Source organism: Motacilla alba, chromosome 21, assembly GCF_015832195.1.
Source record: "Motacilla alba alba isolate MOTALB_02 chromosome 21, Motacilla_alba_V1.0_pri, whole genome shotgun sequence".
Taxonomy (NCBI): domain Eukaryota; kingdom Metazoa; phylum Chordata; class Aves; order Passeriformes; family Motacillidae; genus Motacilla; species Motacilla alba.
The window spans coordinates 1,856,884-1,873,879 of NC_052036.1; the positions used below are offsets into that span (position 1 = coordinate 1,856,884).

Sequence of the window (16,996 nt, forward strand, 5' to 3'; positions counted from 1 at the left end):
GCTCACCTGCACCTCTAGTTCTGTTCTAATATTAATATTTTTACTGCTTGAAGGCATTGAAAATAAGGCCCCCCAATACAATTATTCTTTCACACAGCCCCCAGTAACAGACATATTAATATCTGTAAAAATGTCCGTGGTTTATTTGTCATGAAAGGTGAATTTTTGACATCCCACCTCGTGGAGGTGTCACAGCCCCTCTGGAGGCCTCACCCACCACGTTTTGGGCAGAGCTGAGCTCAGTTTTTGAGGAGCCGTGCCACCCTCTGAGCCCTGTCACAGCCAGCACAGATCCCTGTGCCCCTGGCAGGAGGGACAGGGGGCTGGAATGGGATTTGGATGCCTGAGAATGTTGGTCTCAGTCAGACCAGACACCCAAACTGGCAAGAAAAGAGTCCTGGAGATGCTGCCCCAGCTCCATTCACACAAATCCCCCCTCTGCCACCTCCTCCAGGCACCAACCAGAGGGATGGCAATCCTTGGCCACCCTGTCCCCGTCACCACCCTCACAAGAGCAGGAAACACTTTTCCTCCCATGCCCCAAGAACTGATCACATTTCCAGCTTTCCTGAAGCTTGGACTTGCTTGTGTTACAACACTGAATCACTGCCAAGGTTTTGGCAGCCCCGCCTGAGGGTGTTCACAGGCAGAACCGCCCGAGGAATCCACTCCAAATCCATGGGAATGGACTCATCCCCCGCCTGGGTTTCCTTTCTGAGCCCCTGGCCCATGAAATTCCTGCTGTTCCTCCCTCTCCTGGGTTTCCTTTCTGAGCCCCTGGTCCATGAAATTCCTGCTGTTCCTCCCTCTCCCTGGTCCATGAAATTCCTGCTGTTCCTCCCTCTCCTGGTCCATGAAATTCCTGCTGTTCCTCCCTCTCCTGGGTTTCCTTTCTGAGCCCCTGGTCCATGAAATTCCTGTTGTTCCTCCCTCTCCCTGGTCCATGAAATTCCTGCTGTTCCTCCCTCTCCTGGTCCATGAAATTCCTGCTGTTCCTCCCTCTCCCTGGTCCATGAAATTCCTGCTGTTCCTCCCTTTCCTAGATTTATTTTCTGAGGCCCTGGCCCATGAAATTCCTGCTGTTCCTGCTGTTCCTCCCTTCCACCATCTCCCTGTGCTGGCTCCTACCTTTGCTTTGATGTGCTCTGTGTGGCCTGGCTCCAGCCCAGGGCTGCAGGAAAATCCCATCCCAGCTTCCACCCAGCAGCTCTGCACAACATTCCTGCTCCTGATCTACCTGAGACTGGCACGTGCAGCACCGTGACTGCATCCACCAAATGCTCCTGCCAGATCTGCTCTGGGCTGTGCTGAAACAGAAACAAATCAACAAAAACAGGGTGAGAAATGCAGAGTTCATCTCTGAGCTGAGCCCTCAGCCTTTGGGGTGCTTCCCTTTCCCTGTGAAATGAGGATATTGACATTTCCCCGCTGATGAAAGGAGGTTTTGGGAGGGCTGTGCTCCACCCGGGAGGTGCCAAGTTCTGTGTGAAAGGATTTTTGCCAGCCTAGGACAGGGATCAGCCTTTGCCATTGTTCTCCTGATGGATCCAGCAGATGGAAAAACGATGGCTCGGGAACAGTGATGCAGGTGGTTTTATTTCAAGCAATAACATCAAAGCAAAACCTCTGCTGATTCAGCTCATAAAAATCATTGATGCATAAAATCCAACAATAATTGTCAAGAAAGAAAAGGGGAAGGGAGGACTGGGGGAACAGAGGAAGAAAAGGCAACCCAACGCCATAAATGCACACGAGACAGTTTAACTCTTTCACGAAGCATTTGCACCCTTCTGTGGGGGGAAAAAAAAGTGGATGTGGAAAAGATTCTGGAGGGAGATGGAATTAAGAAAAGCCATCTCTCTTCCACGTTATCTATCTTGGATGGAAGCTTCTGGTCCAGCCAGCAGCTTGGGAGTGTCTTCATTTACAATATTCCTTCCTGAAATCTGAAAGCAAATGGAGACAGGGGTCAGCACCTGGAGAGAGATTTCAAACCATTCAAAGCACAAAAATATGGATTTATTTCTAGGGTGAGCATCAGTCACCCACAACCCTGATGTCAAAAAGCACCCCCAGTGAGACAGACCGGGGGTAAATTACTGCCCAGACCCACCCTGCAGGAGAAAATGCCAGGAGAATTCCATCAGGGACAGCTCCTGGGCTCTCCATTCCCTGCCTGGTGTCACTGTAGCCCCATTTCTGAAACCCTCATGCCCCTGGAATGAGCCACGGAATCCCAGAGCTGATCACAAGCCCTGCTTGACACAAGTGCTGTCCTACAAACACAGGCACAGCCCTGGGGATTAATCCTGGATCAGCAGGAGGACACCCAGCCCCCAGGGAGGGAGAGCTGCTTGCTTTTCTTGGATGAAGCAACTGCCCATTACCCAGAAATTAATTCCACTCCAAACACCCTCCTTCTGCACAGTGTTTTCTGCCCAAACACCACACCAGGACATTTTTGGGCTCCGTGTCCCTCCCTCTGAGGTCACAGCAGAGCAGGCACTGCTCCAGCCCTGCCAAGCTTTCTTTTCCCAATCAAGAAAAATACCAATTTTTGCCATGCCCAAAGCTTTTAAAAGCCTAATCACTGCTTGCATCTTGTGGCTCCATGATGAAAGGATGGGAAGGCAGCTGGATTCTCATTCCTGCTTTTGCCATGAGGTTTCTCGCTCCTCTTTGGCTGTGGCTCGGTCACTCTCTGATGGACTGTTCCCATCAGAAGGTCCCTACAGCCACCAATTAAGGGGCAGAAAGTCATGATTACCTTTGTCTAAATCAATGTTCTTTGCTGGGAAGCTTCTGGCTTGCTCAGCCTTCTCCTTCAGGATGTTGTTTTTGTAATCTGTGCAAGGGAGGAGCAGAATTCACACGGGCATTAGGATATTAAAAGAAAACAAGAGTTTCATGAGCAAGACAGAGGTGATCAGCCCTCCCTTGCCGTGCTCTGGGTCTGGCACCTCTGATTTCTAGGAATTATTTGTGGAGTTACTCAGCAGGAAAACAGCTCTGACTTCATTTTAGCCCCTGGCATGAATCAGTTGTGCAAGCTTCAGCTCCCTGCTCCTCACAGACACCACAGATCCTTCCAGCTCTGCATTGTCTCCTCAAAGCTCACCTGGAGGTGACTGATTATTAATTATCCAGAGATTTTGCTCCCCTGGAACACACAGAGAAAGATTTTTGCAACCCACCCTCTGCAATTTTTTTCTTTACTTCCAATTTTTTGTTTGCTGGGGGCCTTTACAGCAATTCTTGCCACCTAAGGTTTGCCAGCTTGTTCTTTTAAAGCTTGGACCTTCACTGGGGATGCAAATAAAAAAACCAAAAGGACAATTATCTCCTGGTTTATCCAGCAAGCTGCAGCTGGGCTGAGCTTGGCGCCACGGCAAGGCTTCAGGAACCTCAGGGTGGCACAGACACGAGCAGCAGTTTTGTGAAATGGATTCACTCCAAATCCCAGCAAGAACCAAGCCCTGATCGATTATTGACACAATCAACTCAAGGCTGCACCTTCAAACCCCAGTAAAAGCAGCATCCACCTTCAGGAATGTTGGAAATTCCCCTCATTCCATCCTATAAATCCCAAAAAACCCCACTTTCACAGTGTGAGATGAGCTTCCTTCCCCTCTTCCCCTTCATTTCACCACGACTTCGAGGGGGATTGGTGTTTTCTCTTTTCCATCTCAGATTTTCTTCCTCTCCCTCCCTGTCCATCTGCCCTAATTGCTGGCACACATCTGGACAGAAGGCACACATGTTCCCTGAATGATCCGACATCCAGCGAGGAGAAAATCAGAAAGTTAAACCAAAGTGGCTTCAACAGAAGGTGGAGACAACGAACTCGACTAACTCAGGACCTCTCCTCACCCAGTTTTGGCCAAATAAAGTCCAGACCCACTTCCAGAGGTTAAAGAAGGGGTTAAGTCACTTCCAAATATCCAAGCGCCATTCGGAATTTCAGAGTAAAAGGATTCTGACCTGCTTTGGTGGCCAGGGATACCTACCCAGCCTGATGTCTTCACTTCTGTGTGGGGTCAGATCTGTCGTGTCCACGGTAAACTCTTTAAGATTCACGTCCTTCCTGAGAAGGGAATAATGGTGGGAAATGGTGTCGTCCCATCTTTAACAACTGGCTCCTTTCACACTTTTCCCCATTCGCTTTTCTAATTCTTTGGAGACTTTATTTATTTATTATTTATTTATTATATAATATTCTTTGTTTATTTATTATATAATAGTATTTATTTATTTTTCTTATAATATATTGTATTATATATTATATATTTTATATTATATATTTATATTATATTTTATATTATACATTATATATAATATATATCATATTATACATTATATATTATACATTATACATTATATATTATATGATATATTATACATTTTATATATTATATATTATATTTTTATATTTTATATTCTATATTATATATTATATTATACATTATATATTATATAATTTACATTATACATAATATATAATATATATTATATTATATATTATACATTATACATTGTACATGATATATATTATACATTATATATATTATATATTATACTATACATTATATATATATATTACATATTACATATTATATAGTATATAGTATATATTTCTTTTTTATTTATTTAATTTTAACTCTTTTCCCCCCACCTGTTTGTCCTGTTTTTAGAACATTGGGCAGCCAATCCTGGAATTTCCTTCTCTTTTCACTTTACCCCATCCAGTAAGGTGTGGAGGAGCCCAGCTCCACGGTCGTGTCCCCACCTCACAGCAGATCCGTGCGTTATCCCTTTCCCACCAGCTCCCAAGGCCATCTCACAGCAGCTTCACCCCTCAGCCAGTTCCCAAAGAGTAACAAGAGAAGTTCAACTCCCAAATCAGCCCCACAAACCATTTTCTCCTTCCCCTTCCTCCTCCTAATCAGATTTTCAGCTGGTTTAGGTCTTCGCTGAGGAGGAAATTTAAACTATTTCATCTATATGCATTCTAAACCTAATTAATAACATGAATTCTATTACAAATAATTATACTTACTCTCCATATTTCTTCACGTTGTATTCATAACCTAACCAGGAGGAAAAAGCAGAATGAGCAGTCGCAGCCTCTCCAGACCCATTCCTGGTGTTGGTTTTTTGTGTGGCACCCAAAACCAGTGCTGTGGGTGTCACCCAGAGAGCCCAGGGTCCCTTCAGGGGATCCCAGAGGCACCCACACAGCAGGGACATGGACACCTGAGCTCCCCAGGGATAAATCCCACCTGTGAAGGGCTTTTCTGCTCCCTTCTGCAGAGCAGATCTGGAGTGGGGTTCAGCCAAAGCCCAGATGTGATGACCTTGGAAGTCATTTCCAACCCCAAAAATTCCATGAAATCAAGACCTGGACCTTTTTACACCACACCAGCCCCACAAATCCTGGACACCTGAGTTCCCCAGGGATAAATCCCACCTGTGAAGAGCTTTTCTGCTCCCTTCTGCAGAGCAAATCTGGAGTGGGGTTCAGCCAAAGCCTGGATCTGAAGACCTTGGAGGTCGTTTCCAACCTCAACAACTCCATGAAATCAAGATCTGGACATTTTTACACCACACCAGCCCTGCAAATCCTGGACACTTGAGTTCCCCAGGGATAAATCCCACCTGTGAAGAGCTTTTCTGCTCCCTTCTGCAGAGCAAATCTGGAGTGGGGTTCAGCCAAAGCCTGGATCTGAAGACCTTGGAGGTCTTTTCCAACCCCAAAAATTCCATGAAATCAAGACCTGGACCTTTTTACACCACACCAGCCCTGCAAATCCTCCCACTGGGCAGGTTCCTGGTTTTCCAGGAGGGGATCCCTGTTCCTTGCAGGAATTATTTGCAGGACAGGTCAGGATTCCCCTGGACTCACCCCTCTGCCGGCGCCTGCGGGTGACGAGCACCACGACGATGAGGAGGACGAGGAAGAGCAGCAGAGTGGCCAGGATGTAGCCCAGCTGCTGGAAGAAGTGCATCCTGCTCTCAGGGATGATGACATTGATGACGTTGTGGCCCCTGACCACGTTTGGATCTGAGGGAAGGAGAACAGGGCGGCGCTGGAAGTGGGATCACAGGTGGGAACGCTCAGGGAGGGATTCTGAATTGCAAGAATTAACCAGTGCCTGATTTATCACAATTCCCAGGGTTTCACAGGATCCCTTCCCTGGGATCAGTGATCCCTGGCCATGCCCCCTCTGGAATTCCAGGGGGGAATTCCAGGGGGGAATTCCAGAGTAAGGCCAGCCCCAAAGCTCCCAGAGGGTCCCACAATGCTCCTCTGGGTCCCTTTCAACACAAACTCCACACTGCTCTGGCTCCAGACAGAGTCTCAGTCTCCCTCCTTGCCAGGGGTTATAATTTATGGAGTGGGAAAGGTTTTCAGAGCCAAAAAATGAGCTTCCTTTGAAATGAAATGAAATAAAATAAATAAACCCCCCCAAAAGCAGAGGAAAGCCAAGATTCCGTTCCTTTTGAGGGTGCAGCAGGATTTCTGTCCCGCAGCAGAGGAAAGGGGAGCTCAAAACTTTCATGTGGAACATTTGGGGTTTTTTTTAAGATCTCAAATAAATAGGTCAATGTTTTACACATGTAAAGAGGAAGTGACTTCTCTGCTTGCAGCACTCAGAGGAATGGCCAAAGCCAGCCCAGGCATGGCTGGAATCCCACAGGACTCTGCTGGGAGAGGGGTTTTCCTTCACAACGGAGCTGAAACGCCACCTTCACCCCTTACAGGGAATTTCCACAGAGCACCAGGCAAGATCAGGATGGAGCCCTCACCCCACATTCCCTTGGGAGCTCCCCCTGCTAATTCCCCAGAGGGAATAAGGGGAAAAGTGGGGGAAATAACATCTCAAAAATACCTCAAAAGCCACAGCACCCTTCAGCAGGTGTGTCCTGACACCTCTGGCAGTGCTGGCACTGGGACTGCTGCCAGCTTTTTGGGCAGTTTGTTTCCATATTTTAGAAACAACAACAGAGCAAAACTCAAATGAAATCAGCAAGAGTGGGTTGAAATAAACACTCTGGAACCAGAGCTGGTGGTTTGCTGATGCCAACAGCAGTCCTAGAAAATCAACAAGCTTCAGCAACGTGCTCTGTTCTGGTGGCCCAGTGCTCCACTCCAGCAGCACTCTGCTTTTTACTGGGATTTCCAGTTCTCCCTGGATACAGAGCTGGAAAAAAATATGGGATTTCCACCCTGCCAAGCTAAAAAATACCAATTCAAACCAAGAAAGCCACTTGCAAAGCTGCAAACAGCACATGTGACAGCTCTGCTTTGTCCCCTCCCTGGCTCCTTGCTGCCATAATGAGACGGTGCCACAGCAAACGGAGCAATTTCTAGTCCTGGCTTTTTGCTTTCCCACAGACCTGGGTAAGAGCTGGGTTTAAACTTCAGGCAACGCTGAGGAGGTCCCTGCAACAACAAAGAGTCTGAACGTGAACCATCATCTCAAACGCCTTCAATCCCAACCTCAAGAGAGGCAGAGAAGCCAAGCTGAGAACCCACGCCATGCCTCTGAACGAACGAGATGCCCGCAGCAGCGCCCACCTCCACGAGGCCGCCAGCGGCCCCTCACCTGCAGCGGGCACCACGCCGTGCGTGGTGATGTTCACCACCCTCCTCTCCCTCTCTGGCTCCACCACGGCCACGTGGTAGATCCTGCGCTCGTGCAGGCCGCAGTAGTGGTGGTGCAGGTGGCACGAGTAGGTGCCCTCGTCGGCGCTCTCCAGGCGGGAGATGCGCAGCGAGAAGTCTCCGAGGGCGAAGGCGCCGCGGGTGACGTTCATCTTCTGCCGCAGGAACTGGGGCCCGTAGGAGCGGCGCTCGCCGGACGCGTACAGGTCCACCAGGCGGTCGGCGCGGTCCTGGGGCACCCCCGGGGGCTGCCGGTCCCAGTGCACCACCTGCTGCTCCTCCTCGCTGTGCCGCTCCGTCCAGATGTGCTGGCGGTTGACGCACGGCAGCGTCACCGTGCTGCCCTCCGGGGCCACCAGCACCGGCTTCTCGCCGTCCCAGTACTCGCTGGCCTCCTCGCCTGGTGGGGAACACAACCTCGGAATGGGTTTTCTCCACCGGTTTTGTCCCACCCATCCTAACACCAGACTTAAGTTTCCTTCTTGTGATGCTTTGTGTAGGCTGGGCAGAGATAAAGAATGTTATCTGCTCAGCAGCACTGCACATCGAGGGCTGGGCATTAGGGCAAAGCAGCAGCTTGGGATGGGGAGGAGAAATCTGGGAAATGGGGAGAGGAAAACACACTTCAACCTGAGCAGCTGCTGCTTGGAAATATTTGGAGTGATGCCTTGGGAAGGCTGGCCTGGAGCAGAGGCTGGACAGAGCTAAAGAATAAAGCAGGGATTTATTAAAGGATCTCCTCCATGGATCCACCTTGGGCAGCACAAGAGCCCAGCCAGGGCTGCACCCAAGAGGAACCAAACTGGTCCCAAAAAATGGATGATTGGTCACAAAATGAGAAGTTCTGCTCCGTTTGCATCTTGGAGTGAATTGTCCCAGTCCAGCTCCAGCCCGTGCAGTCCCACCCTGCTTGTTTGTCTCTCTGCAGCCCACGGTGTTTGTGCTCCTGGGCTGAGCTTTGGATCATTTGTCCTTGGTGCCCAGCTGGAGCAGGAATTGTTTTGTGTCCCTGCTCTGTGCAGAGAGCTCAGCATCCCCTGCTGTGAGCCCAGAGCCACCCACTGAAGCAGCACAGAATGTGGAAAGCAGAAAAGCCAAACCTGAGGCATCACCCAGGTTTCCTTTCCTCGACCAAAACCAGCAAAATTTTAGGCCAAATCTCTGTCGCACGCCGTGATCTCATGGATGCAGTCGGGGTGAAATTCCCACTCAACACCAAGTGTCAAGGACAGCCAGAGACACCTGAGACTGCTCTCTTGGAACCCTAAAACTCCACAAGATTGGAATCCTATAACACACCCCCTCCCAAAATCTTCGACGTGCCACATGGCCCAGCCTGAACATGAACAACCCTGGCTCTTTCACTCTTATTTCAGCAGTTAGTAAAAAAAAAACCTTGATCCTCTAACATCCTTGGCCATTTCATGAAGCAAGGCCACTTTCTCCTCCTTCTCACTCAGAGTTAATCTCCTGCTTCAGAGAGCAGGAAGCAAATTCCCTCCACAGGCTAAGAATGGAACGAGGATCCTCATCCCAATCCTCAGAGCAGGAAATGCTTTCCTACCCACAAAGGCCCTAATTACTGCAGGAGCTGAGGCAGCACTGCTCGGTGTTTGGCTCTCGAAAAGGAAGAACAGAAGGAGCCAGAGCTCAGAGGAGCAGATTGGGGCTCTCGGGGTGTTTTTGTTGCACTGTGAGAGCAGCAGAGGAGCTGCACTTCCACCCCAGCAGCTCCACTGGTGTCGTGCAGAGGTTTAAGTGGATTTTTAGTGCCTGTGTGGATGGGTGGGACTCCCTGCAGCTGCCAACAGCTGGATTTTAGGGCTGGGCTTAAGGTGGGGTGGCTTTTTAAGTACAGGCTGCCCAGGGCAAGCTCAGCAGCCAGAGCACAGGCAGCTCCTTGTGGCTGAGCTGAGGGTGTGGATTGTCACCAGGAGAGGACTGTCACCAGGGGGGGACTGTCACCCAGGGTGTGCTGCTGCTGCAGCAGGGACAGTTTGGCAACGAGCAAGAGCAAACACTGAGCTGAGCAGGCTCCAGGCACTGTTTGGCCAAGGAAGAGGAGAGTTTTGTAAACGAACCCTCTGAAACTCAGGGAAGCAGGCAGCAGGGAGCACAGAGAGCACCAGGTTTTGCTTCCCAAGCCTCCTGCAGAAGCTGGAGGTGTCCCCACACCCACCTGTCTTGGCGATGATCAGCTGGATTTTCACAGTCTCGTACAGGTGGCAGTAGTGATGGTGAAGGTTACAGGAATATGTGCCTGCATCACTCTCTGCAACACCTGTAGAGCAGGGAAGAGAGAGCGATTCAGTGGTTTATACTGAGACAAAACTGATTATTTGTGTCATTTGCAGTTTCCCAAATCCCTGTCTGGATGTAAACAACTTCATTCTAAGCCATCCTTATCACCGGGGTGGGTTAAGCAGAGACAAAAAATTTCATCCAATATAATGGTTTGGTCACCTAACGGAATAATTTGCTCAGTTGATTTGCTCTTGTGAGCAGAAATGTGTGTGTTTCTTGTGAGTAGAAGTGTGTGTGTTTCTATTAACAGGCAGAAAGAGGAAGGTGGTTTGGGTTTAGCTGAGAGCAGGCCCAGGAACAATGACCACGGAGTGTTTATAGTGCAGGAACTGAATCACAACCAAAGGGCCACGAGAAGCCCAGGTGGCTTTCAGGTTGTCACAGATTCTCTTCCAAAACAGGTCTGTTTGAAAGGTAAATAAAACACTCAGTGCTTCAGAGAACCTGACAGAATCACCGAGGATGGAAAAGAGCTCCAAGACTGAGTCCAACCTCAATCCCCACCTTGTCCCCAGCCCCGAGCACTGAGTGCCATGTCCACTCCTTCCTTGGACACCTCCAGGGGTGGGGGCTCCCTAAGCAGCAATTCCCGTGTTTCACAACCCTTTCCAGGGGAAAAAAAATCCTCCTTTATCCAGCCTGAACCTCCCCCGGGCAGCTGGGAGCTTCACTTTGAAGCAAAACCAGAGGGCTGCCAAGAACAGGGCACGGGCTCGGGGGCAATTCCTCGTGCCCAAGGAGCAGAAATTCATTCATGCAACAGTCCAGGTATGCAGGTATTTGGTAAGAGGGAATGCCGAGAGGGTTTTATCTGCTGAACGTGCTGAGCTGGGCAGGTTTTCTGGGATTGACTTGGAGGTGCACAAGTAACCGTGGTGAGCACTGAGTGCCACCAGTGCACTGAGATTGCTCCCAGACCCTGGAATCCTGAATTCAATAGCCAGGCACACCTAAAATCGCTCCCAGACCAGAGATGGGGACTCCCCCACCTCCCTGGGCAGTTCCAAACCCTAAAATTCCTCCTGAGAATTTGACTTATTAACCTGGTATTCACAGAATGACCAGGCTGGAAGAGACCTTAGAGATCACCAAGTCCAACCCATGCCCTCACACCTCAACTAAACCATCAATCCATTTATCAAAAAACATGCTGTGAACCACCCGTTTCCACCAAAACCCACAATCGAGCCCCAAGGAGGAGAAAAAATAAACCACCACACCTTTGATCACCAGCGAGAAATTGCCATCTGCAAAGGCATTCTCGGGCATGAGGATCCTGCCCTGGTTGTAGGAGCTGTAGACACGCTGGTCCCCGGCTGAGTACATGTCACAGAGCCTCTCCATCCTGCTGTCCCCATAGTAGGAGCTGAGCAGGTCCCAGTGCACCACGCGCTGCCGGTCGTTGAGGCGGTCCTGGGTCCACACCATGCGGTGGCTCTTGCAGGGCAGCACGGCCTGGGAGCCCAGAACTGCACTGATGTTCAGCACGGACACCACCACGCTGGTGGGGTTGGAGGCGTCAGCTGGGACTGGAAAAACCAGGAGCAGACAGCAAAAAAAGGGTTTGAGGGGTTATGGAGTTAGAGGGGCTGGATCTCTGCAGGCTTTTGATTCTGGTTTCAAGACCAGCACGGGGCACTGTCATGGAGAATCCTGAGCTGGAAGGGACCCAGGAATCGCTGATCCAATCTTATCCCTGCACAGGCACACCAAAAACCCCACCTTGTGCATCTCTGAGAGAGATCCAAAATGCTCCTGGAGCTCTTGGACCATTCCCTGGGGAGCCTGGGCAGTGCCCCCCTCAGGGGAAAGGACCTTCCCCTAATGAATAAAACTTTAACAGACAGATTTCATTCATGCCTGTTAGCAGGACTGCACACTTGAGCTGTCCTGAGCCCCAGTCTGATGCAGGTTTGGAGACACCAGTGCATGGGATGCATAATCCACGGAAGTTAGCAATGAAAGCCCCTGAGCATGCCATGGAATCAGGGGCCCTCCCACTCCTCCTCGTGATCACAAATCCCGGCAGATTTACAGCGATGCCACTCACCTGAATATGAGCACACAGAACCTGCCAAGGCAGAAAATGAAGAGCGTTACTGACAACAAAAGGATAAAAAAGCTACGAACACACTCCAAGTCAGCAGCCACCTGTGGTATTGCTCCATCTATTCCCCCTTCCCTGCTGATGCTGATGTTTCTATCTGGGTGTTTATGTCCATCTCCCACTCCAGCCCCACTCTTTGTCTGCACAGTTAATTCTGTGATGCTCTGGATGCAGCATGACTCAGATCCACACAGGAGGGACTTTGCCAGAGATGAACCAATTCCTTTGATTCTGCATTTCTCTGCTCCAGTCCCTCCTGCTCCTTGTGTGGGAGGGGTCTGGAAGGTCTCCTGGCATCAGGCTTTTGATTCCCAACACAGATTCCCGACACAACACCACCATTCATCTCTCCTCCCAGCCAAACCCATCAAAATCATTGGAGGTTTTGTCCTGCTAATGTCAGAGGCACAAAGTCCTCCTGACAAAGACTGTATTTTTTTTTTTTAGGCCTGGAATTTATGAATTTCAAATTCAACTCCAAACCGGGGGTATTTTAGCACGCCCCCAAGTGCTGAGAACTAACTTGGTTTCCTCCTCTTTTTCTATCACAAAGCACTGGGCAGCAGAGAACAAAAATGAGCAGCACTCTCTGTTGAACTGCCAGCTCAGAGGCCCTTCAAATGGGAGGTATTTTTCCTTACACTTAAAATCTCAAAGAGATTCTTCTTCAAAGAGAAGAATCAAATCTTGGACAAGGTCCGTGCTCTCTGTATATAAGAAAGAGACACCATAATTCCATCATTTGATTCTCCCCTGACAGGCTGCAAAATGTGTCAGCTGCAGCCTTGACTCTGCAAGCCAGGACTTGGATTTGGCTTAGAAAAACAAAAGAATTATTAAAAAAATCCTCTTCCACAGCACCAAATCAGCCAGGAAAAATCGGTGTGGCTTGTGACAGGCCAGCAGCTGAGGTGTCACCGTGTCCAGGCAATGTCCCTGTGGCTGAACGGGTGTGGTTTGCCCCGGGGCCAGGGGACAATGTCGTGACATGAACAGCGATTTGGGAGCTGGGGAATGTTGTCTGAGGCTGCTTCCAAGCCCTGCACGAAGAACAAATTGATTTGGTGGGACAGAAACATCCTCTGCTGGCTCGGGCAGAGGAATGAAGGCATTTACTGCTCTCCTTTCCTCTGGCGAGCTAATGGGAAAAACACGGAGCAGCATCCAATTCACCAAGCAGATTTAGGAATGCAGCACTGGGAATGTGAGTGACAAAAGCTCTCAGCTCACACCAACACCTGCTTCTGCACCTTTCTGGAGCCCTGCACCTCCCACCTGCCAGGGCAAGGACTTCCCTTCCCTTCCCTTCCCTTCCCTTCCCTTCCCTTCCCTTCCCTTCCCTTCCCTTCCCTTCCCTTCCCTTCCCTTCCCTTCCCTTCCCTTCCCTTCCCTTCCCTTCCCTTCCCTTCCCTTCCCTTCCCCATGGAGCTGCTGGAGCCAGGGCAGCACTTCCAAACACAACTCTCTGTGAAAAAGGGGCTTGCTTGGGATGGAGCAGCTTTGAGACAAGAAAAGCTGATGTCTTCTGGGTTCTTTACCCCTCTACTCTTAAAACTTCCCTGTGAAGAACACAAGTCCCTGTGAAAAAAGAGCCTGGCTGGGATGGAACAGCTTTGAGACAAGGAAAGTTGATGTCTTCTGGGTTCTTTTCCTCTCCACTCCTAAAACTTCAGCCAGGAACAGGGCAGGAATGCTGCTGAGTGAAGTGTAGAACCAAAGAGTCTTCATGCACCTGGTGACACCTCTGACCTCTGTCCTCACAGGCCTCCAGGACCTTGAGCTTCTAAACCTCAGCTGCCCTCAGAGCTGCCAACACACATCTCAACTGTGGCTTTCATTTTAGAATTTCAAGTTCCATGGGATGGAGAATCACTTTGTCTTCTCTGGGTGATGTAACCACAAAAACAAACAAACAAACAAAAAAACCAAAACAAACAAACAAAAAAAATCCCCAACAAAAGACAATTCTGACACGTTCTGTGCTGAGTCAGCAGGATCCCAGAGATGCTCTGTGGTCCCACAGTAAAGGAAGAGGAAAGCAGCCTGGAAAACGATTTCTTAATCCCTTGTAAAAGCCAGAGCCAGCTCTTACTTCTTGAATCCCATCCATTTTTCATGTGAAGAATTAAGCCTCAAAAAAAAAAGCCCAAAAAAAACCTCTGGGCAAACTAGAAGCAATAGGCTGGGGTTGTGAAAGATGTGTGACATGCTCAGAGCTCTCCAGGCAGTGTCCCCGGAGCAGGGCAAGGACAGAAAATTGTCCCCTGAGCCCTGCCTGAACAATCCTGGGCTGAACTCCCTCCTGGGACACAGGAGCTGCAGCTCAGCTCGGGGCTGATGGAACCTCTGAGCTCCTGTTTCGTACTGGGGGATGCAAAACAACCAGGGCAGAAAAGGAGATGTTCTTCCCCAAATCTGTGTGCGCCAGATTCCTCATTTCTCCCACAAATCCCTCTGTTTGCAGGAGGTTTAACGGGCTCTGTAGGGTCACTACACAGTTATGGGAAAAGCAGCAGCCTGTGCCACCACGCTGTCCCCAAACCCTCTGGGGAGTGGCAGTGGCTCCATCCTGACTCTTTCGGGGGCTGAGAGGCCCTGGTGGCTTTGGTGCAGCAGCATCCGGGTGCCAGTGACATAAATGAGCCCAGGTTTTTAAAACCCACTGAGCAGTAACCAGGAGAAACACCTGGGCTCATCTGGAAGAGGGATATGGTGAGCAAACAGCTGATCCTAAACTGCTCCCCTTCACTCCTCCTAAACTGCTCCCAGTCCAGCCTGCAAGACTCAGCTTTTCAGTAAAACTGAATTTCCCTTCAAAGCCAGGCTTTGAACTGGGATTTTTCTCTCAATCTCTGTGTTTGTTTGTTTTTCAAATGCTTCCTGGGACAGCTTTCCCAGCAGCAGACTCTCCCACTTCCCAAAAGGAAGCCAGAGCCCTTAAACCCCCATGCAGCCCCAACAATCCCTGCACTCCCTGCAGGTAGGAACATGCAGGGAGCAGGAATGTGCTGCCTCTGCAGGAAGGAGAATCCCGGTGTCTGTGCGAGGAGCCAATCCCCAGCTGGGGCAGGCACAGGATCCCTCCGAGATCTGCCCCAGCTTTTCTGGGATTTGAGCAGGGCTTTAGGCAGCCTCCCCTGCCCTGTGAGCTCCCCCTTGGCTGCAGGCCCACGGGATGGTTTTGTAGAGCCATTCCAAACACGGAGCTGTTCCTCCCCGAGACATTAACACTTGAGGGAGTGGTTCCTGTGCAGGAGGGGGTCACAGATTGCCTCCCAGCACAGATTTCCCCCCTCCCCATCCTCGTTGTCGAGTTATAACCTCATTCGGGTGGGCTCACACATCAGAGTGCATCCAGGTCAGTGCAAAATGCACCTGAAGAGATCATCAGAAATGAGATCAGAGACCATCCCTGCTCAGGTGGGAGCTCGGGCTCTGCAGCAGCCCAACCTGCTCTTCCTGCCCTGGCTGCTCTGCCAAACCTCGCCGGGAGTCACTGGACTGGTTGGTGCTTCTGGAGCACACAACTGTGCCCTCTCCTCCTCCTCCTCCTCTTTAACCCACCCCACACCCCACATTTCTGAGCCACTTCAACCCTTCTGTCCCCATGACTGATCCCAACCCTTGCCAGCTCCTCAGCCTTGCCTTGGGGCACTGCAAAAACGCCGTGGTGACATGGAAAGGGGATTAAGCAGGGACCAAAGGGAGAGCTCCTCACCTTATTCCACCCCAGCGCTGAGGAACTGAGGGGCTCAGGTGTCAGCCACAGCCTTTTCAAAGGGCTGGGAAGAGCAGGGGGTCACCAGCCCCCAAAAAACTCCTCACTTCCTACTCCTTTCTTGCACCTTGCTACCCAAAAGTGAATTCTGGGGCTGTCTTTATGCTGAAAAGAGGAAAAGAAACCCAAAACCCACACATCCTTTTCTCCCCCCATCTGAACCCTCTCTCACACACACCCCCAAGCTGTTTCTGCTTCTTCAAACGTAAAAAAATAACCTTAAATCCTGTAAATCTGACTCTGAAAGCTTTGCTGTACTCCCAGCCAAGCTTATTGGTTTTGAATTTGCTGATTGGGAAAATAAAAATTGCACAAACATGCTGAACAGAGCTCCAGCAACCTCGAACAGTTTTCCATTCTCTCCCCAAAAAGCAGAGAGGAAACCTACGACTCCCTCCCCTCCCCAGCTGAAAACGGAGCAAATTCAGGAATCTGAACAAAGTCTTACAAAGACAACACTTCAAAATCTTGTAGCCAAGCCCCAGCCCCGCTGTGCAGCTGAAATAAAAACAAGAAACACCACACCAGCAGCTCAGAGCTTACTTTGCTGAAGCAAAATCTGCCACAGGAGGAGTTTTACAAGTTGCTCCATTTCCTCGGCTCCTCGGAGTTTTCGCCTCTCTTGAAAAACAAGTTGAAGGCTTTTTTTTTTTTTCCCCCTTTAACTTTCTTTTCTGTAACTGGCAAACACTATGACCTCATCAATTTACATCCCCGGAGCTGAGGAGAGCAGCTCAGATTCTGCAGGGTTACTCCACCTCCTTCCCTGCCCTGCCACTTTCTGCAGATCCCTCTGCTCCTTCCCCTCCCTCTGGCACCTCCTGAGCCCTCCCTCACTCTGACATCAAACTTGGTCCCACACAGCTCTGGGCTGACAAAACAAATCTTTCTCCCTCCCCCTAGGGATGGAACCAATTTTCCTCGTGCTTGACTCGATCCAGCTGTTCCTGCCTTTGTCCGACACTCCTCCAGACTGGGTTTATTCTGCTGCCTCCAATGGGGTTTTGATCTCCTCAGATGCTTTTACTTCCAGCTCCAGTCTCCAAAGACGGCCTAGAAAACAAAATTTACCCCGTCCTGTGATCTGTAAGCAAGGGCTGGGTATTTACAGGAAAATTACAGTGAGTGTAAACTCAGGAAA

The 16,996-nt window shown here is 49.9% G+C and overlaps 1 protein-coding gene across 1 annotated transcript; it reads right to left on the minus strand.

The window, feature by feature from the left end:
• Window positions 1-1,575: 1,575 nt before the first annotated feature.
• Window positions 1,576-16,699, minus strand: MXRA8 (matrix remodeling associated 8). The gene is made up of 10 exons (XM_038160013.1): window positions 16,399-16,699; window positions 12,021-12,041; window positions 11,191-11,499; window positions 9,846-9,947; window positions 7,608-8,066; window positions 5,903-6,061; window positions 5,057-5,087; window positions 4,008-4,084; window positions 2,768-2,845; window positions 1,576-1,946 (listed from the first exon to the last, which is right to left on the minus strand). Exons 1-10 carry the CDS (start codon window positions 16,445-16,447, stop codon window positions 1,921-1,923), a joined length of 1,311 nt encoding a protein of 436 aa, XP_038015941.1. The 5' UTR covers window positions 16,448-16,699; the 3' UTR covers window positions 1,576-1,920.
• Window positions 16,700-16,996: the final 297 nt, after the last annotated feature.